At 22.7% G+C, this 21,562-nt stretch overlaps 2 protein-coding genes across 5 annotated transcripts; both read right to left on the bottom strand.

Annotated features, from left to right (window-relative positions):
* Positions 1 to 4,552: 4,552 nt before the first annotated feature.
* Positions 4,553 to 11,032, bottom strand: LOC112595289 (zinc finger protein Aiolos). Of its 3 annotated transcripts, none has more exons than XM_025340430.1 (4): positions 10,882 to 11,032; positions 6,607 to 7,311; positions 6,300 to 6,537; positions 4,680 to 5,270 (listed from the first exon to the last, which is right to left on the bottom strand). In XM_025340430.1, exons 2-4 carry the CDS (start codon positions 7,218 to 7,220, stop codon positions 4,680 to 4,682), a joined length of 1,443 nt encoding a protein of 480 aa, XP_025196215.1. In that variant the 5' UTR covers positions 7,221 to 7,311; positions 10,882 to 11,032. The 3 variants fall into 3 exon arrangements, with proteins under 3 accessions (XP_025196216.1, XP_025196215.1, XP_025196214.1); XM_025340429.1 differs by lacking the exon at positions 10,882 to 11,032 and adding an exon at positions 8,410 to 8,620; XM_025340431.1 differs by lacking the exon at positions 10,882 to 11,032 and having other exon boundaries at positions 4,553 to 5,270; positions 6,607 to 7,220.
* A 2,871-nt stretch (positions 11,033 to 13,903) lies between these two features.
* On the bottom strand, positions 13,904 to 20,835 carry LOC112595288 (protein tumorous imaginal discs, mitochondrial-like). 2 transcript variants are annotated; one of them, XM_025340428.1, is made up of 9 exons: positions 20,559 to 20,835; positions 20,279 to 20,499; positions 18,043 to 18,285; positions 17,807 to 17,975; positions 17,614 to 17,745; positions 16,905 to 17,098; positions 16,601 to 16,814; positions 14,296 to 14,424; positions 14,050 to 14,142 (listed from the first exon to the last, which is right to left on the bottom strand). In XM_025340428.1, exons 1-8 carry the CDS (start codon positions 20,704 to 20,706, stop codon positions 14,342 to 14,344), a joined length of 1,404 nt encoding a protein of 467 aa, XP_025196213.1. In that variant the 5' UTR covers positions 20,707 to 20,835; the 3' UTR covers positions 14,050 to 14,142; positions 14,296 to 14,341. The 2 variants fall into 2 exon arrangements, with proteins under 2 accessions (XP_025196212.1, XP_025196213.1); XM_025340427.1 differs by lacking the exon at positions 14,296 to 14,424 and having other exon boundaries at positions 13,904 to 14,142.
* Positions 20,836 to 21,562: the final 727 nt, after the last annotated feature.

The following is a 21,562-nucleotide window of genomic DNA, read 5'->3' as shown; positions in this document are numbered from 1 at the left end:
TTCCTAAAACACCTATTTCCAACAAAACATTGGTTCTTTGGGAATAGTAAAAAAATATGTTTAGTATAAAATCTGTTGGAATACACTTTAATATAATATATTAAAAACACTTGCCATTTATTAAGTATTCACTAACAATATTTAACATAACAGTTAAGAATGTATAAATAATTATAAATAGTAAAATTTAACATTTCATACTGATTGGACGGAATATAAATTTACAGTCACAATTTTAAAATCACATAATACAGGTTTAGTATTTCATAAAAACATAATTAATAATTTTAATTTAAAAAACAGAATAACTAAAAGTATCTAATATTAATAAACAGTAAAATAATACCATAATATTATGTTACATTTTCATTAACATAAAAATAATTGTTATATTTAAGATTTTTTTTCATTATCACAAAATGTAATACTCAACAATTATTTATTTATCCTGAAAATTTTAATTGAGTTGTATGCTTAATAATAAATAATTCTTGTAAATTTGTATAAATAATTTGAAACATCTTGTCCAAACATAAAAATGGAAATTTTTGTAAAAATGTTTACAAAAATTCTAGTAACAATTAACATTTTTTACAATAATTACAGTATTAAATTATAGACTAACTTAGATATCAAAAACCCTGTATTCCGTTATTTTAGACTAAAAATAATGGCATTTAATACAAAAAAATTAACATATAATATAGGATGAAAGTAAAATTGTGCAACAATAAAGAAAAATAAATTAATATTAATACAATAACTCTATAACTACTTGACAAAATATGAGTATGGAAGTTTTTGTAAAATTATTTACAAAAATTGTACTAGCAATCAGAATTGTTCACAATGATTTAAAATTAATAAAAGGTGGGTACTTAATTCTATATTTATTGATACTTGCAAGTAACAAAATACAGTTTATATTTCATACAAATCACTAAATCAATAAAGTAGAATTAATTAAGATTAGATAGGGGTAAGAATAATTTATTGTGTACATAGGAAATATTATGTTTAATTATCATGAATAAAAAAAAAAAATATTATAATATTATATATTTACAATATGCCTTATGAAACATAGTATCCCAAAATTCAATTACAATATTGGATTATGTTATAAAAATTAACTTGTGGTTAGGCCGGTTAAAGGTATAAGCATTATAGACTACAACCTATAAAACTGAAATTGACCACAAATTTATCAGTATCAGTAAAAAAATTTTTAATATATTTTTCATACAAAATACCAATTACTTTTAATATTTTGTGGTTTTTTTTTTTTTTTTGATTAAGTAAGAGTTTATGATATAAATAGATTAGTTAGTTAGTAATCATACTTAAAATCATAGGCGTGTGCACGGGTAGCACTGATTGAGCTCTAGACTCACCCGAGTCTTTTATTATATGCATGGATGGATCGGTTAGGTTAAGTTACCTAAGATAGTAATAAGGCGTTATAGCCGTAGAAATTGATAGCAAAATAAACCATAGTCATAAATATTTACAAGATTAAAGAGAAACTGGTTGTCCATAGGTATAATTTTATTTCTGTATGGCCGTGATGGGGGAAGAGGGGTTAGATTGAATTAAGCCATACTTGACTCAGAAGTCTGCACACATCTATGCTTAAAACCAGATAGTTTTTGTACTATTGTTTAATTTAAATTATTTACATTATTTAGACTACAGTAGTTTTAAATTTGTATAAATGCATTTAAAATAAAATAAATCTTATGCATAATATAAATGATAAGTTACAAACATAATTTTATTTCAAATTTTAATATTATTTGGATATTGTATATTGATTGAAAAATGTAAAAAGATTTTATAATTAATTAATAAATACAAATTAAAATTTTAAAGAGTTGTAAAATAGGGGCACCAATTTTTTTAATTTTCTTAAGGGCATTAGTCTTCATTCGGGCTTGCTAGCAATCGGATTTTTATTATTTTAGTACTTATAATAACATTATGGGATTATGCATTGATACGTTTTGTATAAAAAATACCAACAATCTTATCACAAATATACTATACTAAATTAATAATAATAAAAATATGTTTGTATATACTAAAGATGAGTTTTGTACACCATAGTAAGTAGCAGGCCAACAACTTTAATATCACCAACCAAACAAGATAATATTGTTTAACTTAAAATGTAGCTTCATCATAGATTTGGTCACAGAAAATAAAATATTCTCAATTTTGTAAAATTAAGTATCAGATGTAAAGTAAACAAATAACAATCAATATGTTATTAGTGACAGGTAATTGGCTCAAAAAATATAAAATAATTCATTATATAGATTGTATAGTAAATTTTTCAATTGTTAGTATTTTAAATACAAAATAAGTGATTATACTCTGCAAAAAATTGAATAAAATATTTCACAATTCACAATATAATATAATATCACAGCAAAATAGAAAACTTAACATAGGCAAATCATTTCATAATAAAGTTACCTAATTGAATATTTCTTCTTTTTTCATGGAAGTTCAAATTTCTTTTAGTTAATTACATGTTTTTAGGTAAGTGATATATTTTAATGGTATGGCAATATACTCTTTAATAGTCAACGATTATCTAACTAAAAATGAGTCACTTAATTTTCTATAGATGTTTGGAATGTATACTTATGAATAATAATAGAGATTTTTAAAACTATTAAATTTGTAAGTAAAATAGTTAATTGGTTATCAAAATTTGAAACACAATAGTGGTATTAATCAGAAAAAAGCATGTTTGATTATCTATAAACAATAGCTAAGTGAATTAATATAATTATAAGTTTTAATGCTGCTAAATTTTTTTCTTATTTTTCCTTTCACATAAGTTATGATATTGTTAATACAAATGAAAAGTTAATAATGAAACATAATGAGTATTTCAATTTTAAATAATAAATTATTACAACAATTCAAAAATGATCATGGATTTAATAATTTATACTAAAGGTAGAGGTGGAAAATAATTATTTATTCAAATCTGTTTTCAGATTCATGCAAACAAATCCTTAGTAACAAATTAATATACAATTATCATGTCACTAATAATGAGCATATGATTTACCTACTTTCAACAGTTTTTTTACAATTTATTTTTTAATTATTTTCTCAAAAATATATAATATAAATACAGTTTTAATAATTTTATTTTAGAATACAATTACCAAAAACAGGCACTTTGGACGGACAACTTTAAAACTCAATAAATAATTTTGTTTTGTACTTACAATTAATTATTTAGATAACACACATAACTTATATTACATTATCTATACCAATCAATATAATGCATATTTTAAATAAATATACTTATGCAACTCTACAGTAACAGAATTTCAAGAAAACTATTAAATAATGTATAAATTTAAAAAAAAAATTAATACCAATTATATTTTTAAATTTTTGTATAACTAGAAATAAAGCTCAAGTACAAAAAATCAAAAAATCATTAAGACAAAATATTTTAGCTTTGTAACTTGATCAATATTCAAAATATTAGATTTTAGGGGACCGGTCCAATTTGTGATCTACTAATAACAGATACCTATATTTTATTCTATAATGCTATACTTATATAATTATCAATACACCATGGATTTTACAACTGTATTGTATTTTTAAAATATAATTTAGACATTCAGTTACCATTTAGCGTTCATTCGTGTGATTTTGTTGGTGAAGTTTTTACATTTTTTTTTTTCAACAAGTGAGTATATGTTTTGCACCAATTTAAAATGAATTCTTCTTCAACAATCAGACATTTATACAGAAATATAATTATTGATGAAGTAATATGTGTTGAATATTTAAAAAGTAAAAATCTTTTAAATAAAAATAGTTTGATTTGCTCTAAAAAAAATGTTGATGGCACCAAATGTGGTAAACAATTACGTGAAACAACAAGAGCCAGTAAATAAAGACATTCGGACAGTATTTAAAAAAAAATTGTGATTATGAGGTGTATTAAAAAATGATGTCATACAATGGACCACACATTTTTCAGTAGATCACACGTTAGACTAGCCATTTATTGGTAGATTGCAGATTGGACCAGTCCCAATTTAGGTATATAAAATTAAATATATTTTAAATAATATTTGTGCTTAGGAGAAAATTAAATAGATACATTTGTTTTAAAATAATTAATTCCCTAAAATTAATATAGCCGACTACTATTACATTTTTTATCATGATAATGGGCCAATACATAATTCTATTTTATTTGGTTAATTTTGATAGGTATGTAATTAATACTGTAATAAATTGTTGTTGATCAAATACAAGTAGGCACCATACAATTTTAAATCGAATAAAGACTATCAATCATACATTTATAATAGACAACCATAATTTGTGTTATATTTGATTTAATTTAATACCATTAATTTGTATAATAAATAGGTAAATAAATTAAAAAATGAACTAATAGATTTTTATTTTTTATTTTTATAAAAAAAAATATTATTTTTAATACTATGTAGGCAAAACCAATCAATTAAAAAATTTTAAGAGTTACAACTAATATTGCAACTTATTTTTAGATTATTTTATTTCGGTTATCACTGATTAGATACATTTAGATAGAATTTAAGTACTAAAACATTACAATATAGATGATATGAATAAATTTTCTTTGGAAATAAAATAAAGTAAGAAGATTATTGATGGGTTTTACTTAATAAATGAGAATTAAACTCATATACATTACTACATTGTTCTCCACAAATATTGCATTTCCATGGGTTTGTTTCAGAATGACACCCTTTGTGAAGAAAGTAAAGTGTTTGGTCTGGAAATGTAATACGACAAAAGGAACATTGTAATGTTTTTTGAAATGCTATATACCTCCAAATACCAGGATCTGTGTTATTAGGCTGAGATGATTCAGGGGTATTACGTTTAAATTCATCACGCAATAATGATTTTAGGGGTGATACTTTGATTAATGATGATAAACTTGATGATGGTTGAAAACGTCCAGAATCAGTTTCTCCATTTTGGACATTATTTGAACTATTTTTTCTTAAATTTTCATCTCCTTGTTCTTGTTGAATTGGAATGAGAGAAACGGATGGTGTTATTGTACTTACTTCACCTTCTTGTCGACAATTTCCAGCTAATATTGGTAATGTAGACATATTGGAGTTTGAATCTGTTGACTGTGGAGAATTTGGACATTCATTATCTTGTGAAACATCATCATTATTTAAACTTTGAACAGGTTCAGTTTTCACATTATTGTTATTAACCTAAACAAAACAAAATAATAGTAAAATAGAAAATTGACAGCCTAAAACGATAAAAATAGCTAACAATAATTAAAATATTTAAAAACTAAGAAAAAATAGTTGTATCCTATAATTCAGTGTTACAATATTAATTTAACTTTTACAGATTATTTACAAAAAAAATAAAAAAAAATAAATTAATATCAAAAATGATAAATGTGTACAATGCATATTTTATTTCTAACAATTAAATTAATTGTTTACATTCAAAAAAAAATGCATTTTAAAAAATTATAAAAAGTTTAAAAAATATAATACAAATAAACAACTTAAGGTTGAATTCTAATATATTATAAATTTATAAATATTATTAATAATATAAGCAATAATTGGCATGAAAATAATTATAGTTTTGTTGTAGGAAACTGTCTACCACATTTAGGTTTATGAATTTTTGTCTTTAACTTAATAATTAAATAGCAAGCAAACACGACAGTTAGATATTCGAGAACTTGACGTAACTGAATTTTTATAATAATATCATTAATTAAAGAATATTCTATAATCAATGTTAATATACATACTAAAATTCAATTTTCAAGTTGTTTAAATTATTAGAAATCTATATTAATTATTAATATGCAACATAACTATTTCATGATTTATAAAAATTATTAAACCATTCTTTAAAAAAAAATAAAAATATAAAAATATATTACTAATTAATTATATAAAACAAATTCCTAATATATTTTAAAATTAAGGATATTTTTCATATAATTTAATTCTTTAACTTGACATTAAATATATTTTTATAATTTAACTTATATAATAATCCAATATTAAACTGATCTTATAAGTCGTGTCTGATAACATGTTTTTAATCAATTTAAGAAAGCAAAATTAACTGAACTAAAAAAATATCAAGTAAAATAATAAAATAAATATCATAACGCAAATAAAGTAATATTTTATTTAGTTATATTGCATGTTTACGTTTAATAACTAAGATAAAATTAAATTTGTGAGATAATTAACAGTTATACTTACTTGAGAAGAAAAAGATGAGCACTCTGTAGGATTGGGTTCTGTCATTGATATTTCAACATGAGGTGTAAGAAAATGCATAGGTGGTGTTGCATTACTTTCCGAACGACTTCCTCCAATTGAATCTCCACTGTCACTACAAGCTCCACTAGTACTTACATTTCCGCTATTATATTCAATATGGTTTGTTAAATTAGAATTTATCATATTAACACCCGGGTTATCTAAGTCAATTCCATGTCTATAAACATAAAGATATTAGAAATTTGAAACATATATTTCTATTATCAGATTTACTAAATATTTTTACCGGTTAAAAAAATGTACTCTTAAACTTTTCATTGAACTAGCTCTAAAATTACATAATGGGCATGATTTAACCATATCATGTTGACCAACATGTTCATTTTGAAAATGTGCTCTCATTGCAATTTGACGTTGAAATCCTCTATTACAAATTGGACAATGAAATGGTAATGATTTTGTATGTGTTGTAAAATGTTCGGCTAAATGATCTTTTCTAAAAAAACGCTTTTGACAAATTTTACACTCATAAGGTTTAACTCCTGTGTGTCTCATTTTATGTCTTCTCATATTAGCACCATTTGAAAATTTCATGTTGCATATATCACATTCAAATAATTTACGATTTGTTTGTAGATCATTATCATTATTACTTTCTGTTCCTTGACATGTAGCCAAATGTGATATTAGATTTGTTTCATTAAAAGTTTCATAGTTATCACATCTATCACATCTGTGAACAGAAGTTCCACAATCTGAGACTGTGTCATAGTTAGGATTTGATTGATCATTTTCAATATCCCCATTGTCTTCGAAATTATTTTTTGAATTATCATTATTATTTCCTGATGATACATCAAATTCCTTTTTTACAGATGAATATGAAACTACTTCAGACATGGTAAGATAAAGTCTCTTTGTTTTAATAATTCAATTGTAAATAGACCAATTAGGTGTACCATAAGTATAAATAGGTATGTTTTATTTGATTCTAAAACAAAATAAGTTATAATTACACATTGAATATTTTACTCATAAATGATATATTTATATTGGATCATACAAACTTAAATTCAATACTTTGAAAAATTCTACTATATAAAGTCATTGTTCCACTTAATTTAAGTATCAAGTTTTAAAATGTTTATATTTATAATTACTATAATTTTATGTATAAATGTTATTTAATATTCCATATTATTTAATTTAATAGTCAATAAAGTACTGTATTATTTATATTTACATTGTATCTGAAGAATTTGAAAATTGTACATTTATTAACCATTAAAATTTAAAACATCAAATTCACCAGATATACTGATACACATTATATGGAAATGCTGACTAAAATAATATTATTTTTTTAAATTTAACAATGAGACATTGCATGAAAATTGATTATTTATTAATACAAAAGTTGTAAGCCTTCTTAGTAAGGACAGAAGATTTTACAAAAACATAAATTTGATAAATTACAAAACATAATAAAACATAATCTATATGCAATTTTTTAAAACTTGATATTATTTTGATTTTAAGGCACTACTATAAAAATAATTTTTTTTTTTAATTTTATTAAAAACTTCAATTTGTATACCTGTACATAATATATAGTGAATAGGTAGTCATAATAGATGTGAGATTAAAATAGTAAAATTATTAAATATTTAACATAAAAAATTTATTTTAAATTAATTAATTTAAAACCAAATACCCATTGTAAAAATTTAATTTAGTTATAATACAAAATATTTAAATGACTAAAAAAAAAAATATTAAATGTATTACTTGATTGATAAATAATATATATAAATAAATCACACAAATATTTGATAATATTATACACCTACATGAGATGTGACAAGTATATGAAAATTAGTTTCATAAAACTCATTGGAAGACTTAAATTTAAAAATAAATACAATTTGAATATAGAAAAGGATTTACATTAAGGTCATGTTAACTATGTAAGTTAGGTAAGAGTTATGTAGGTTAGTGTACTGATTATATTGGGCAAGAATGCAATATCAGAATACTTGTAAATACCTAGAAACTAGGTCAATTTTATGTAAAATAAAACAGAGCATACCACATTAATCACGCAGAGCATGGAAATAGAAGATCACAGATCACAATAAAATGAGGTGCATAAAAACTGTTACATTTATATTGTGTAAGAGAAGAAATTATTATACCAAAAATGTTAAAATAATAAATGTTTAAATTAATCAAAAACATAAAAAAATGGAATGAGAACAAACATTTAATGCATCCAACAGTGGTTAAATACCAATGGAATACTAACTATTGACTTATAACGCATAATTAATTTAATATAAACAAACTGTAAACACTAGTAATTTCCTAAATTTATTTTATAACATTAAAATTGCAAAAAAAAAAAAAAAAATTATAAAAAATAATTTTATTCACTTATGTATACCTAAAAACTAATTACTGATAAATGATAATCAAAATACTAGCGAGGTTCATCTATCAGGTGTTTTTTTTTTTTTTGTAGGCCAATGATATATTATTTACTGATAGATGGCAGTATATGTTAATTGTAATTTCAAACAAACTGATGATAAGAATAAAAGTAAATAATAACAAATAATATTGAAAATCAATTTTTATCTTATCGAGTATCGACTTATACTACTAACTACTATAGTATTATGTACTTGGTACTTTTAAGTTTTAACATCTACTCTAATAATTACAGTGTATGAAAAATTTAAAGGAATTACAAAAATTTTACCTCCTTTTTCTTCTTATATTATTATTTATTATTACTATTCACTAATAACTTTAAATGAACAATGTATTTATGTATCTATACAATAAGGTAAAAAGATACTCAATGTAAGAAATGTCAATCCTCTATTGTAATAATGTATATGGTACAAAAAATTAATTTAATTTTAAATTTAAATGTTCTATTATTCTTCATGAAATGATTTGAAAAAAAATCACAAATTAATTATTAATATTCATAATATATACAACTTATTAAATTAAAAAGATTTATCTCTTTAATTAATCTGGGATTTAGGTGAGTTTTGATAATTATTTTCAAATTTCATGTCATTATGTACACAAAAAATTATTATCCTAAACTTTGATTGGCTAAGTTGATTTTATTCCAAAAAATGTAAATTATTCCAATAATGCTTTAATCATACTGGGGGGAAGTACTGGCTATGGTTTAAGTCCAGTCGGCATTTTTTTTTACTTGAAACCATGATTCATACGGTTTTTAGAAAGGTGCTGTTAAATGGGACAGAGTGTACCTAAAACACAAGTGTGAATAGATTAGACTAGCATTCCCAACCGCAACATACATCAATTTAAAAGGAAAGAATTACTTAAAATACACAGGTTAAACTGCTTAAATATTAATGTATATTTTTTGAACAACATTTTAGCTGCATTTCTCAAATTATGATTATTTTAATTTTCTTTGTTGAATTAAATTTAATTCTACTAAATATTACATGTTAAATTTTACTTGATATATATCTTTAATTATGACTAGAAAAAAACAATTTAAAAATATTAAAATTATAGAATATTTTGCTGTTTTTACAACTAACTTATCCTACTAAAAGCTTCTATTTTGTCAATTGAAGTGGCGCAATTAACAAAGTTATAAGGTAGTTCCATATCATATTCAAATGAAATTAACATTATACATTTCTAATTTTCCATCAAACAATGACCTTAATCATATTTTAATTCTTTTCATGATTGAATAATTTCTTTCTCAAGTTACTTGCATGAATTCTAAAGTAACTACAAGCTTATATATCGCATATAACTCATAATCAAATGGATAAGTTTCTAATAAGTATAAAAACTCAAATGCACTACACTTTATCTAAATCTCTGCATATCTTAGTTATTTTTTTGTATCTTTATCACTAAGTATTTCATCTTTGAATGAATAATCTTGATTATTACTTTATATTTGTAAAACATATGTTTGCAATTGCATCATTATTCTTAGTAAATTCTATCAAATATCAATTGACGTAGCACTACCAGATTTTGTTTTGGATTAGGTCCATCACTACTGCCATGTTTATGTTCATTCATATAAAATTTAAAATAAATTGTACAATTAAGTATAATTATTGCTATTTTTTTTCAATATTAAAACAACACAATTTTCAATTAAAAATAGCTTATGTTATTTTTCGGATTTAGCTGTATCGGTAAACGTAGATTGAAATATAAATATTTTATAAATTTTTATCTAGTAAATAGTTTGTACATTTTCATGATTTTAAGAAATTTCGTAAAAATGTGAACTTTTACGCTTATATAAAAAAATGTACTTTTTAAAACCCAGGTGTTCATATTTTACTTAAATATTACCTAACACTTATTACTACTTATTGATAGTTAGTAACAATAATGGAATATTATAAATTGTTACTTATGTATTACTAATATATATATATATATATATATATATATATATATATATATATATATACGACTATAAAGTATACACATACGCGTGAGAACTTTTTAATATTTAAAGAATAGACCTTACCTAAAAGTTTCAATAAATCTTCAAAGTATAAAACATTCGTATTCCAACTAATTGTTTATGTAGGTACTTAAAAACTTCCGTGTCTTTTTGTCGGTATGAACTGTAGTCTGTAGAGCACAATTGTGAAATAGAAATAAACATTTTATTTAACATCATAAAATCAAAACTATTAGCTATTGAGAATCGATTATCAGTTATGATTTCCCTGTTTAAAAGTTTAGTATCTATTCTAAAATTAGCTGCTATGTACAATTTATACTATATTTGTATTGTAGATAAGTAATAACTAATAAGTAATAACAATAATAAATAATATTAGTATGTTTTGGTAAATCATTAATAAGCAGTAAGTAGATAATATTTTAAAACGAATACAGTCGACTATACAACTTTTCTGGGGAAAATAAAGATTAAAGCATAAGGGCTAAGTTTAAAATAGGCGAGGGGCCAATCGGCGATCACCGACTAGTCGACTGAGCCAGTCCGCCTTTGTTTATACTAGAAAATACCATCGTTAACCGTTTAAGTCAATTGTGTAAAAAAGGTAAAAAAAAAAGTCTGAAAATGAAATTTTTTTGAATGATATTAAAAATAAAATTTTAAATAAACAAATTTCAATAAATTTAAATGTTTCACTTGAAACTTAATGAAAATATAGAATATATTATCTTATCATATTATAAGCAGCTAGTTCTTACTTTATAAGTTAAGTATAAATATTTCTTTTTTAGTTATTACATCAATTTTAGATATAATTTATAATTTTTAAAATATAAAATTCAACAAAATACACGTTAACATTTTTTTAAATTTGTTTCCACTATATTAACTAGAAATTATTTTAAAAACATTATTTACAAAATGAACATAATCATGAAAGTTGATTTAAATTAAATGAAAAAAGTGGAAAAATATAAGTAGATGAGAAATTAATTAAAAATATTGTTAATTTTTTTTGTTGGCTAGACAGGAATATTTTCGATTCGGTATTTAGAAAAAGATGGTTAGAACCCCAATCTAAGACAGTAGATATTAGCTAATCTAAAATAAATTCATAATCATAGACATCGAGATAATAAGATATTATGAATTATGATTCACTAATAATAATTTTTACTAACATATTAAGAAATCTTTAACTTACTCGACGATTGTTAATCTTTATAATAATTGTATTCTTTACAAAATTAAATTAAAATACTATTTATTTTGTACAATAATTAAATGGTCCTTCAGTGACTTTACATAATTGCTTAATATTAACATAACAATTTTTTTTTTTTTAATTGGCTGTCAACCAATAATAACTTGATCATTCGTATTACATTGAATAGGTACTGAGAAAAAAATATATACTTACTAAAGAAATTTTAGACTACATCTCTACATCACTAAGCACTTCTTAGTAGGTTACATACTTGTAGATGGGATGGTCCTTCCATTATATTTACAAAATTTAATGAATTAATATTATTAAAGATAGTAATGTAGCATTATTCAACATATCAATAGTCAATACAATTTCATTAATCTGTAAATGATACTGCATAGCCCTATGCTCCTAAATACGACCAATAAAAAGATGTGCCATGTCAGGGTTGTCATACGTCCCGGTTTTGTAGGGACATAACGGTTTTTAACCAAATGTCCTACGCTCCCGTCGACTCCCGAGAAAGTGTTTCAGGAATCGGAATGGTTATTTAAAAATTTGGACCTTTTCCGTTAATTTACTTGATAAAATACTGATTTTCAATTGAAAGAAAACATATCGGCCTACATATTATAGTGATAACAAAATGTATGATTATTCGCGCGATGGTCATAGGTAATTTATTTATAATTATAATCTTAACTGTTATTCGTTTTTAATATGAAAAAAAAAAAAAAAATGTTATCTACTTTAGAGTTTAATAGTTTACTGTTCACTGTTCAGTGTTGTACGTAGTACGTGTTAGTTCACACTTCACACTGTTAGCTAAGTTCGTAAAAAATATTTATTTTGTTTTGATTAAATTAATTGGTGTGTGCTATTTATCTCATAACAACATATTTTAGTCCATTATGCCACCAACTTGGTGTGATAAACGATTATACAGATTAACAGCAAACTTGCAAAAATGAATTCATATTGTTGAAAAATATTCATAGATCAAATATATTTGGTTAAGTCCACAGGGAAAAACCCTGGACTCCAAAAGTTCCGAAGATTGATCAATGAATTATTGTATTGTTAAATTTTTTTTACTGACCTTAGCTTTACAATTTGATTGAAAATGCATGTATACTATAATTAATAATAAAAAAATTAATATTATGATTAAAAACAGTAAATATTATTTATTTAAATTACGTATGTCCATTCAAAATGTCCAATGTTCAAGAAAATATAATTTGGTAACAATATGCCATGTGCCCTTCCCATCAACATATTTTTTTTTATTAAAATTTTAACAATACCTACGATAATAAGATATGAAATTAATATATTATACTCTATTAAGTAAATTGTCAAATGTTTATTTATGTGCAAAATATGTTGTAAAAATTATCTATAGTAAATGACAATAGAAATTGTATTCATTTTAACACGGTTTTTATAGTTTCCTTTCCCCTCTTAGAAATCTTGATTATACCACTGTATACCACTAACATAATATAAATACTCAAAAATATTATGATTAAATAATGTATTTATACAGTTTGATCATATAATAACTTTAATATTACTGTATAAAATTTAATTAAATAATTAATACAACAAAAGAGATATTTTTTAAATAAATATTTACATATGAAATAAAGTTATGAGAATAATTTATAAAAAAAAAATAATTTTTAAATAATTAGGTTTTAAAGTTCATAAATTCTGTAATCTTTAATTGGAAAAATCAAATAATCAATTATATTCAAGCAATTAAGTTAAAAATATTTTAGTATAATTTCATAATTTGACAAAAATAATAAGCCATCATTTTTTAAATATTTTTGTATATTAACAAATAAAACTACAATAAGTTTTACAAATAGTTAATAATTTAACATTACATGGTACTTTGGAAAAATCATGTGAACTATTTGAATTATAAAAGGACATATTTTATAATGAGTATACGATAATTACACATTGACATTGTAAGTTCTTAAACAGCACAAATAATAAGTTTTATTGATGTGTTTATTTATCGTTTTGATTTCCTAATATAGATCGTAAATTATCTAGCATTTCCTTTTCTGATAATTCTTGATCAAATGTTTTACTACCTGTAAAAAAAATTACAATTAATTATTAATTAAAATATATAATATTTCTAAGTTAAAAAGTTTAATCTCTCCTTTATCATAGACTGGGATTTTAGATAAGTTTTAATATTCATTTTTTAAGATATAAGAAATTATATACAAAAAAGTAATTACTTTGAACTTGATTGATTAAGTGGATTTTGTTCCAAAAAAATGTAAATTATCCCAATAGTGCTTTTTTTATTTTTGAGAAAATCCCATCATCAGCTGTTTGGGTTGATTGTGTTTCATCAGATGATGGGCCTAAAAAAGCGACTATTTTTGAATTATATTCATAGTGTTTTTTTGTTTTTTAAAAACTAACTAATTTCAATAAATTTAAATGTTAAACTTAAAATTTAATGAAAAAAAAAAAGATTGATATATTTCATTATTATTAGCAGTAATTAGTTTAAATACAAATATTGTTTTAATAATAAATTGCTACTAAATTTTGAATCTAATTTATACATTTTTAATTATTCACAAAATTTAGCAAAACATATTTGAATTAATAATTTGTTTTTATCGTGTTATAAAACTAAATAAATGACAACTAGAAATCTTTTTTTAAACATTTCTAAAATGAACATAATAATTTTAATAAAAATGAGTTGATTTAAATTAAACCAAAAAAAATTAATTAAAAATAATGTTAATTTATTTGTGTTGACCAGACTTGTTTAATATTAAAAAGGCATTAATAACCAACTACTATGTTAAATAAATTCCCAGACTATGAAAATTAAGAGAAAAACATTATTGTATTGAAATGTTACAGTGGCGCACACCAAGAAATTTAGGAGTGTAAATTAAAAACTATTGGTTGGGTGGATGTCTATTTGTTTAATACTAATAGTATAACATAAACGTATAAACTATAAAGTTACACAGAAATTTATGGATTTTACATTAGTCGTTATAAATGTTCTAATAGTTAAATAAAGTATTAAGTGTTGATCACAATTTATAATTTATTTGTATATACCTATATAACCATACACAAATTTGAATTCTAAAGAGTACTCACAATACTTTTGGACCCTTATCAAAATATTTTTTCTTGAATCTAGTATCTACTTCTAAGATAGCATCAATTAAATATATAATTTGTACTTTTGTATAACATTTAGCTGTCATGCCATGATAAGTTTTTTTTTTCACAAATATAAAATATCTTAGAATCTACCACATATTTTAGAAAAAATTTACATTTTATTTTAGTAGCGGTAGTTTTTATATGGGACACTTAATCTAAGATTTAAATATAAGGGCACCAATTACAAAATGTTGGTGGTTGAGGGGTGCCTAGAAATTAATATTTTTTAACATCTTAGTTAAAAATGCATAGTGTGATATTATTACATATGAGTAATCATTAATATTTAAAATAATGCAGTAATTTAAATGACAATTTAAATTTACTAAAAACTGTATACCATGACTATACGAGTACAGTCCTTACTCATGAATAGATAGCACTTTATTACTAAATTTCCAGAGTAATATTGGTTCACAATTATTTATAAATACCTAAAAACACATCCATAAAATTTAACGAACAAACTTACTTAGTTTACATCTAAAGAAAAGTTATAATACATGATGAAATTATAAATACAATATATAAATAAATATATACAATGTAACAGAGTGAATTCATGAATAAAATAACTTTCTACATTTATGGTAAAATATATTTTATTTTTTAATTATGAAAATCAAAGGTTTAAAATATCATTTCATTTTTTTATGGAAAAATAAGAAATAGTAAATCTATAAATCTAAATTTTAGAAACTGTTGGCTGAAATATATTTGTCTAAATTAAATAGTTTATTTTTCACAATTATTTTAAATGTCAATATTTTTTTATGGTAGTTTTTAGATGTAAGTAAATGTTAATGTTAAATTTTTTATTTTCCTTTAAATGTTCATATTTTTTTTATATATTATGTTAACTAGAATCAATTTTTGATTTTTATACAAAAACTTATAATTTATTAATCAGAAGTTTATACATTTATTTTATTTATGTATGGTAACATTATACATGGTTTTCATTTATTCATTAGAAAATAAAATTATTCAAAAACATATATTTTAGAAGGTGCTGAAAAGATTTCTTAAAAGTAAGAACTAGTAGTCAAAATTAAATTTTATGTTAAGTTAATGATAACAATTAACTATAATAGTATGTACATTGTTTACAGTTATCTAATTTATTAGTTCATTTGTGTGAACAGGAGTTTTAAGCATCTAAGATAAATAAATTAAGAATGATGAATTATGAAACTATTACATTATTTTAAAAATAAATTGTTTTGAATGAAAATTTTTAATTTTAAAATTAATTATAAAATTAGTTGTATACTTTTTTGGTAATGGTTATTAGCAAGCTCAACATATTTAAATTAAAAAAATATAAAATAAGTTAACTACCATCTTTTTTATGATGTAAGTCTTTTATTGTTCCAGGCGTGTTTTCTTCAAGCTCTGCATAAGCTTTGATCAGTGCTTCTTGTTTTTTTGTTAATGACTTAGGAACATTTATTTTAATATTAACATAATGATCACCAAGTAGATTGGAATTCACTCTTTTCATTCCTTGTTTGATTAATCTAATTTTGGTGTGTGAACTAGTACCAGGAGAAATCTTTTAAAAATAAATTAAAACAAAGATACATTAAAAATAATAAAAATTTAATAAATAGTTTACAGAATCAATAGACTTCATAAATATTACCTGCACTGTATGGTCATCGTAAATGCCTCTAACTCTAATAGATCCTCCTAATATTGCTTGGGATATAGAAATGTTTGCATCTGTATAAATATCAGAACCTTCTCTTCTAAAATAATCAGATTTTTCAACTTTGAAAGTAACAAAAACTTCATTTCTATTGACCAAAATTCTTATAGTTTGTCCATCTTCAATTCCTATTAAAAATATTAATAACTAAATTAAACTCAATCCATATATCAATTTTATTGTCCGATAACAAGAATATAAACAGATATATTATAAATTTATCTATAAATATTTTCTAAAAAATTACATTACTATTTTATAATATTAAGAATAGTAATATTTATACACCTAATTACATAAATAGTTTGAATATATTTTATTTATTTAATTTACCAGCATTTAAAATTTATTTATTAAACAAATAAATTAAACTAATAAGTAGATTATAAAAATTTAAAGCCCTTACAGTATTAAGAGTAAAATAGTTACATAGGTATTATATTTTTTATTATTTTTAAAAATAAGTTATGAAAAGTATGAGTATGTAAATTACAATAAATTAATAATAATTTAATTGTTAATACTATAAAACATATCACATTTTTAATGAATATTCATGATTATTTATGAGTAAGAAAATTATAGAGCCTTACATGTAATATCAATGCAGTTAAACTATTGGACAAATTTAAACTAAACATACCTGCTGGAACTGGCACTGTAACTTTTTTATGTTGTACAGTGCTTCCTTTTCCATGACATTCTATACATGGATTTTTTATTACAACTCTACTTCCTTGACACTGCCTACAAGTCGACTTCATTAAAAATGGACCTAAAAAATTTTTTTTTATACAATTATTTAAGAAAAAAAAAACTTATTATAAATTCTATACCCCTTGATATTGTTTCCATTCCAGTTCCATTACAATGTGTACAAGTTGTTGCTTTATATCCTAGTTCACAACGAGAACCGCGGCATTTTGGGCAAATATCAACCACGTTTATATTTAAATCTTTATTCACACCTCGAGCAGCTTGTTCAAATGTAATTTTAACAACAATCTAAGAGAAATTAATTTAAGAAAAAAATTAGTTCAAAACTTTTTTTTAACTTAAAAATAATAATTACTTCTTCAGCAGCTCCAAAACCAAATTTTGAATCAGCAAAATCTTCTTCAAACGAACTATTATTCCCAAATCCACTTTGATTAAATATTTTTCTAAATAATTCCTCAGCATCTACATTAGACTGGTAACTCCATCTATTTTGAAAATCGCCATTTCCTGCACCTCCTCCAGGTCCACCCATATTTGGATTACCTGTAGATCCCCAAGTATCATATGTACTTCTTTTTTTTTCATCTCCTAACACCTATAAATAATATAAAATAATTAAAAAGTATGAAAATAAATGAGATAAAAAAAAATTTGTATACTATTCTTTCAAAATTTAAGAATTCTTCGCATTCAAAGCAAAACATTTACAAATTGTTAAAGTTTTTATAACATTTCAAAAATAGTAGCTGATGTTCATCATTAATTAAAAAAATAGTACAAGTAATTAAATGGAATTTTTTAAATACTTAAAATAATACCTATTATTTAATATTTGGACAAATATTACATTAAAACAATTAATTATTTTAACATACAATAAAAAAAAAAACAAATGATAATAAATTAAGAGAATGCTGCATCTGCATGCATTGTCTTCATCTAGCAAATTCATAACATACAAAATTATTCTAAATTGTTTATTGAACTCTGTTATGTTAAATATTTGAGTAAATTAATCTAATATGAAATTTTTAAGTAATAATTTTACTTAATAAATTTTTATTTAGTGTTTTTTTTTTTTTTATATATATTATAATTTTTAAGTAATGTTTAAGTTATGAGTATTTTATAAATAATGCATTAGTCTCTAATATATATGGAGGTGCTTTTCAATAAAACATCGAAACGTAAAGTTATTTAATAAATAATTGCTATTTAAAGGTGTTTTAACACATTAACTGCATATTATATTTAAATAAACTTACTGTAACACTTAAAAAAAAACTTAAAAATTTATAAATTAATAAATCAAAGTATGACTTGCACCTACATACCTACATATGAAATAATACTAGAAAAAGACATTAAAAAGATTCAATAGTTTAAACATAATTCTGACAAAATTTTAGAGCATTTAATAAGAAGGTATAAAACATCAACAGGGGTTATTCAACATATTATATAATGATATTAATTGACACCATTCACTGTCATTTGCAGAAAATATATTAACAACATTTTTGATGTAGCAATTTGAAATTTGACGAATTAAAGTTTGCTAATTTTGGGTGTTTTTTTTATAGGTACTTAAGAATTATTTAAATTTTTTTTAAAACTAATTGATTACCTTTAATCTGAAAAATAGACTAATGACTTTATAGAATATGAACATACCTATCTGTAAATGTTTGACACAATTTTATAAGTATTTAAAATAGGTAAAATTAAGCTAAATCAAGCCAACAGCTATTTTAAGTAGTTGAAATTTTATAACCTTTCTCTGTAGTCTGTCTCACAAGAGATCATGCCGGATTTGCACATGTAGAATGAAATCTTCCAACCACCTAAGCTATCATATCCCCTCTATGCATCCAAATTTCACAAGAATTTAGTGGTATATGCACAAAGCCTATTAGTTTTCGCTTTTGCACGACATGATTTCTCGCGGGATAGGGTATAAATACTAATATACAATATTCTTAATCAAAAAAATTATTCATGAACATCATAAATCATATTTTACTAATTAATAGATCTTAATTTTACTACTTAGAGTCTACTTTGTATTATAAGTTTTTTTATATAAAAATATTTACATTATTATAACAAGTCATTTCACTATTATAAAACTATTGTATAAATAAGAGATGCTTTTCTTGCTTCTATAACAAGTTAGATTTTGATTTAAAGAAGAAAACAACTCTACCTAATATTGAAATAATATTATTTTATTTTCTTTTATAAGCAATATACTAATATATTGAACAGTAAACCATGTCGTAAGACAACTCATAAAGTGAGAAGTCTACTATAATTATGTTTATATTAATAAAGTTGCTTATATATAACAAAAATATTATATAATTTACTTTAATGAGTTAAAATAACAAGTACTTAAGTTAAGAAATAAAAAAAAAAAAGTAAAATAGCTAATAGTAATAGCTTACAATTAACCTAACTTAAAATGATGCTAACTGGTAGGATTCTACTGTTTAAAACATCAAAATAAACATGGAGTACTCTTGTTACTTTTAACTTATTAAGTGAAATTGATAACAAACAATAAGTAATAAATAAACTATACTTACTTCATAGGCTTCAGAAACTTCTTGAAATTTTTTACTTGCACTAGGATCTCCCTTGTTGGTATCTGGATGAAATTTTTTAGCGAGTTGATAATAAGCTTTTTTGATTTCTTTCTGAGAAGCGTTTTTTGGTACTCCTAATATGTTATAAAAATCCTTTTTATTATTCAAATAACTTGTGGTGTGTATACTTTTATAACTATAAGAATTCAGTGGTTTGACAACTGCAACACAAAACAATTATAAATATGATGACATATCTATAATTTAAAATTATACTTACAGTGTTGAAATAAACGTTTATTACATAATGTGGAATAACTGAGAGACGATGAAAATAAGTTATGATGGTTTATTTTTTGGAAATTACACAATAGAGATGGAGAGTAATATTTATGAGAAATCAATAGTTTTATTTTCATACTGTTCATTGTGATTAAATTTTAATTGTCTTGTTTCCGTGTTCCAGAAATATAATCAAGATGCATTAATAATGCTACAGATTGCTTAAATATATAAAATAATAAAAATTAACAATATTAAAAATGTACAAACCACGAAAATTAAACGCGTGATAGTAAGCAATATGATACTGATGCCGGCCAAAAAATAGGGAGGGTAGCAATTTATCGATTTATCAAAAATATCGATAATTTAATATAATCACATACATTAAAATATCGAATGATCGGGTTACATCACTATAAAATTTAAAAATGTACAATTTTTATGATCATTACTAAAAGTAATCATCTCGACTTAAGATAATTTACAAATTTATGATATTATGTTTCGAAAAATTAATTAGAATCAAACTATCTTGCATTAATCGATATAAAATTTACGATAGTTATCTATTCTTTATCGTCTCGAAGTTTCTAGGTAATAGAATGAAGTTAGGAATGTAATAAAAATTAAAATATAATACTATACTCATGAATATAATATTATATACCTAAGTTGTTCTTAACAAACGATAAGACAAATTTATCAGTGCTCAGTGTCAGTGCTCACTACTTCATGTATTATTAGTTTTTACTTTTTAGCGTTTTTAGTTTTTACTGTATTTAATTAGTCGTACTTGATAATTGAAAATTGATATTTATTATATAAGAATCATAAGATGTAGTCATTAGACAGTCACTAAACCAAAGTACAATATGTAATTATTGATATAATAACACATACCAAAATAAATATAATTTAAGAGCTCGGAGAATATCGCTGTTTTACAGTTACACACTGTATTACGGCAGAGAATATGTTTTATAGTTATGGCATCTTAGA

Source organism: Melanaphis sacchari, unplaced genomic scaffold, assembly GCF_002803265.2.
Source record: "Melanaphis sacchari strain LSU unplaced genomic scaffold, SCAv2.0 Contig26_pilon_pilon, whole genome shotgun sequence".
NCBI classification, from domain to species: domain Eukaryota; kingdom Metazoa; phylum Arthropoda; class Insecta; order Hemiptera; family Aphididae; genus Melanaphis; species Melanaphis sacchari.
The sequence above is the reverse complement of the archived record's forward strand: the minus strand, read 5'-3'. Positions and strand labels throughout refer to the sequence as shown.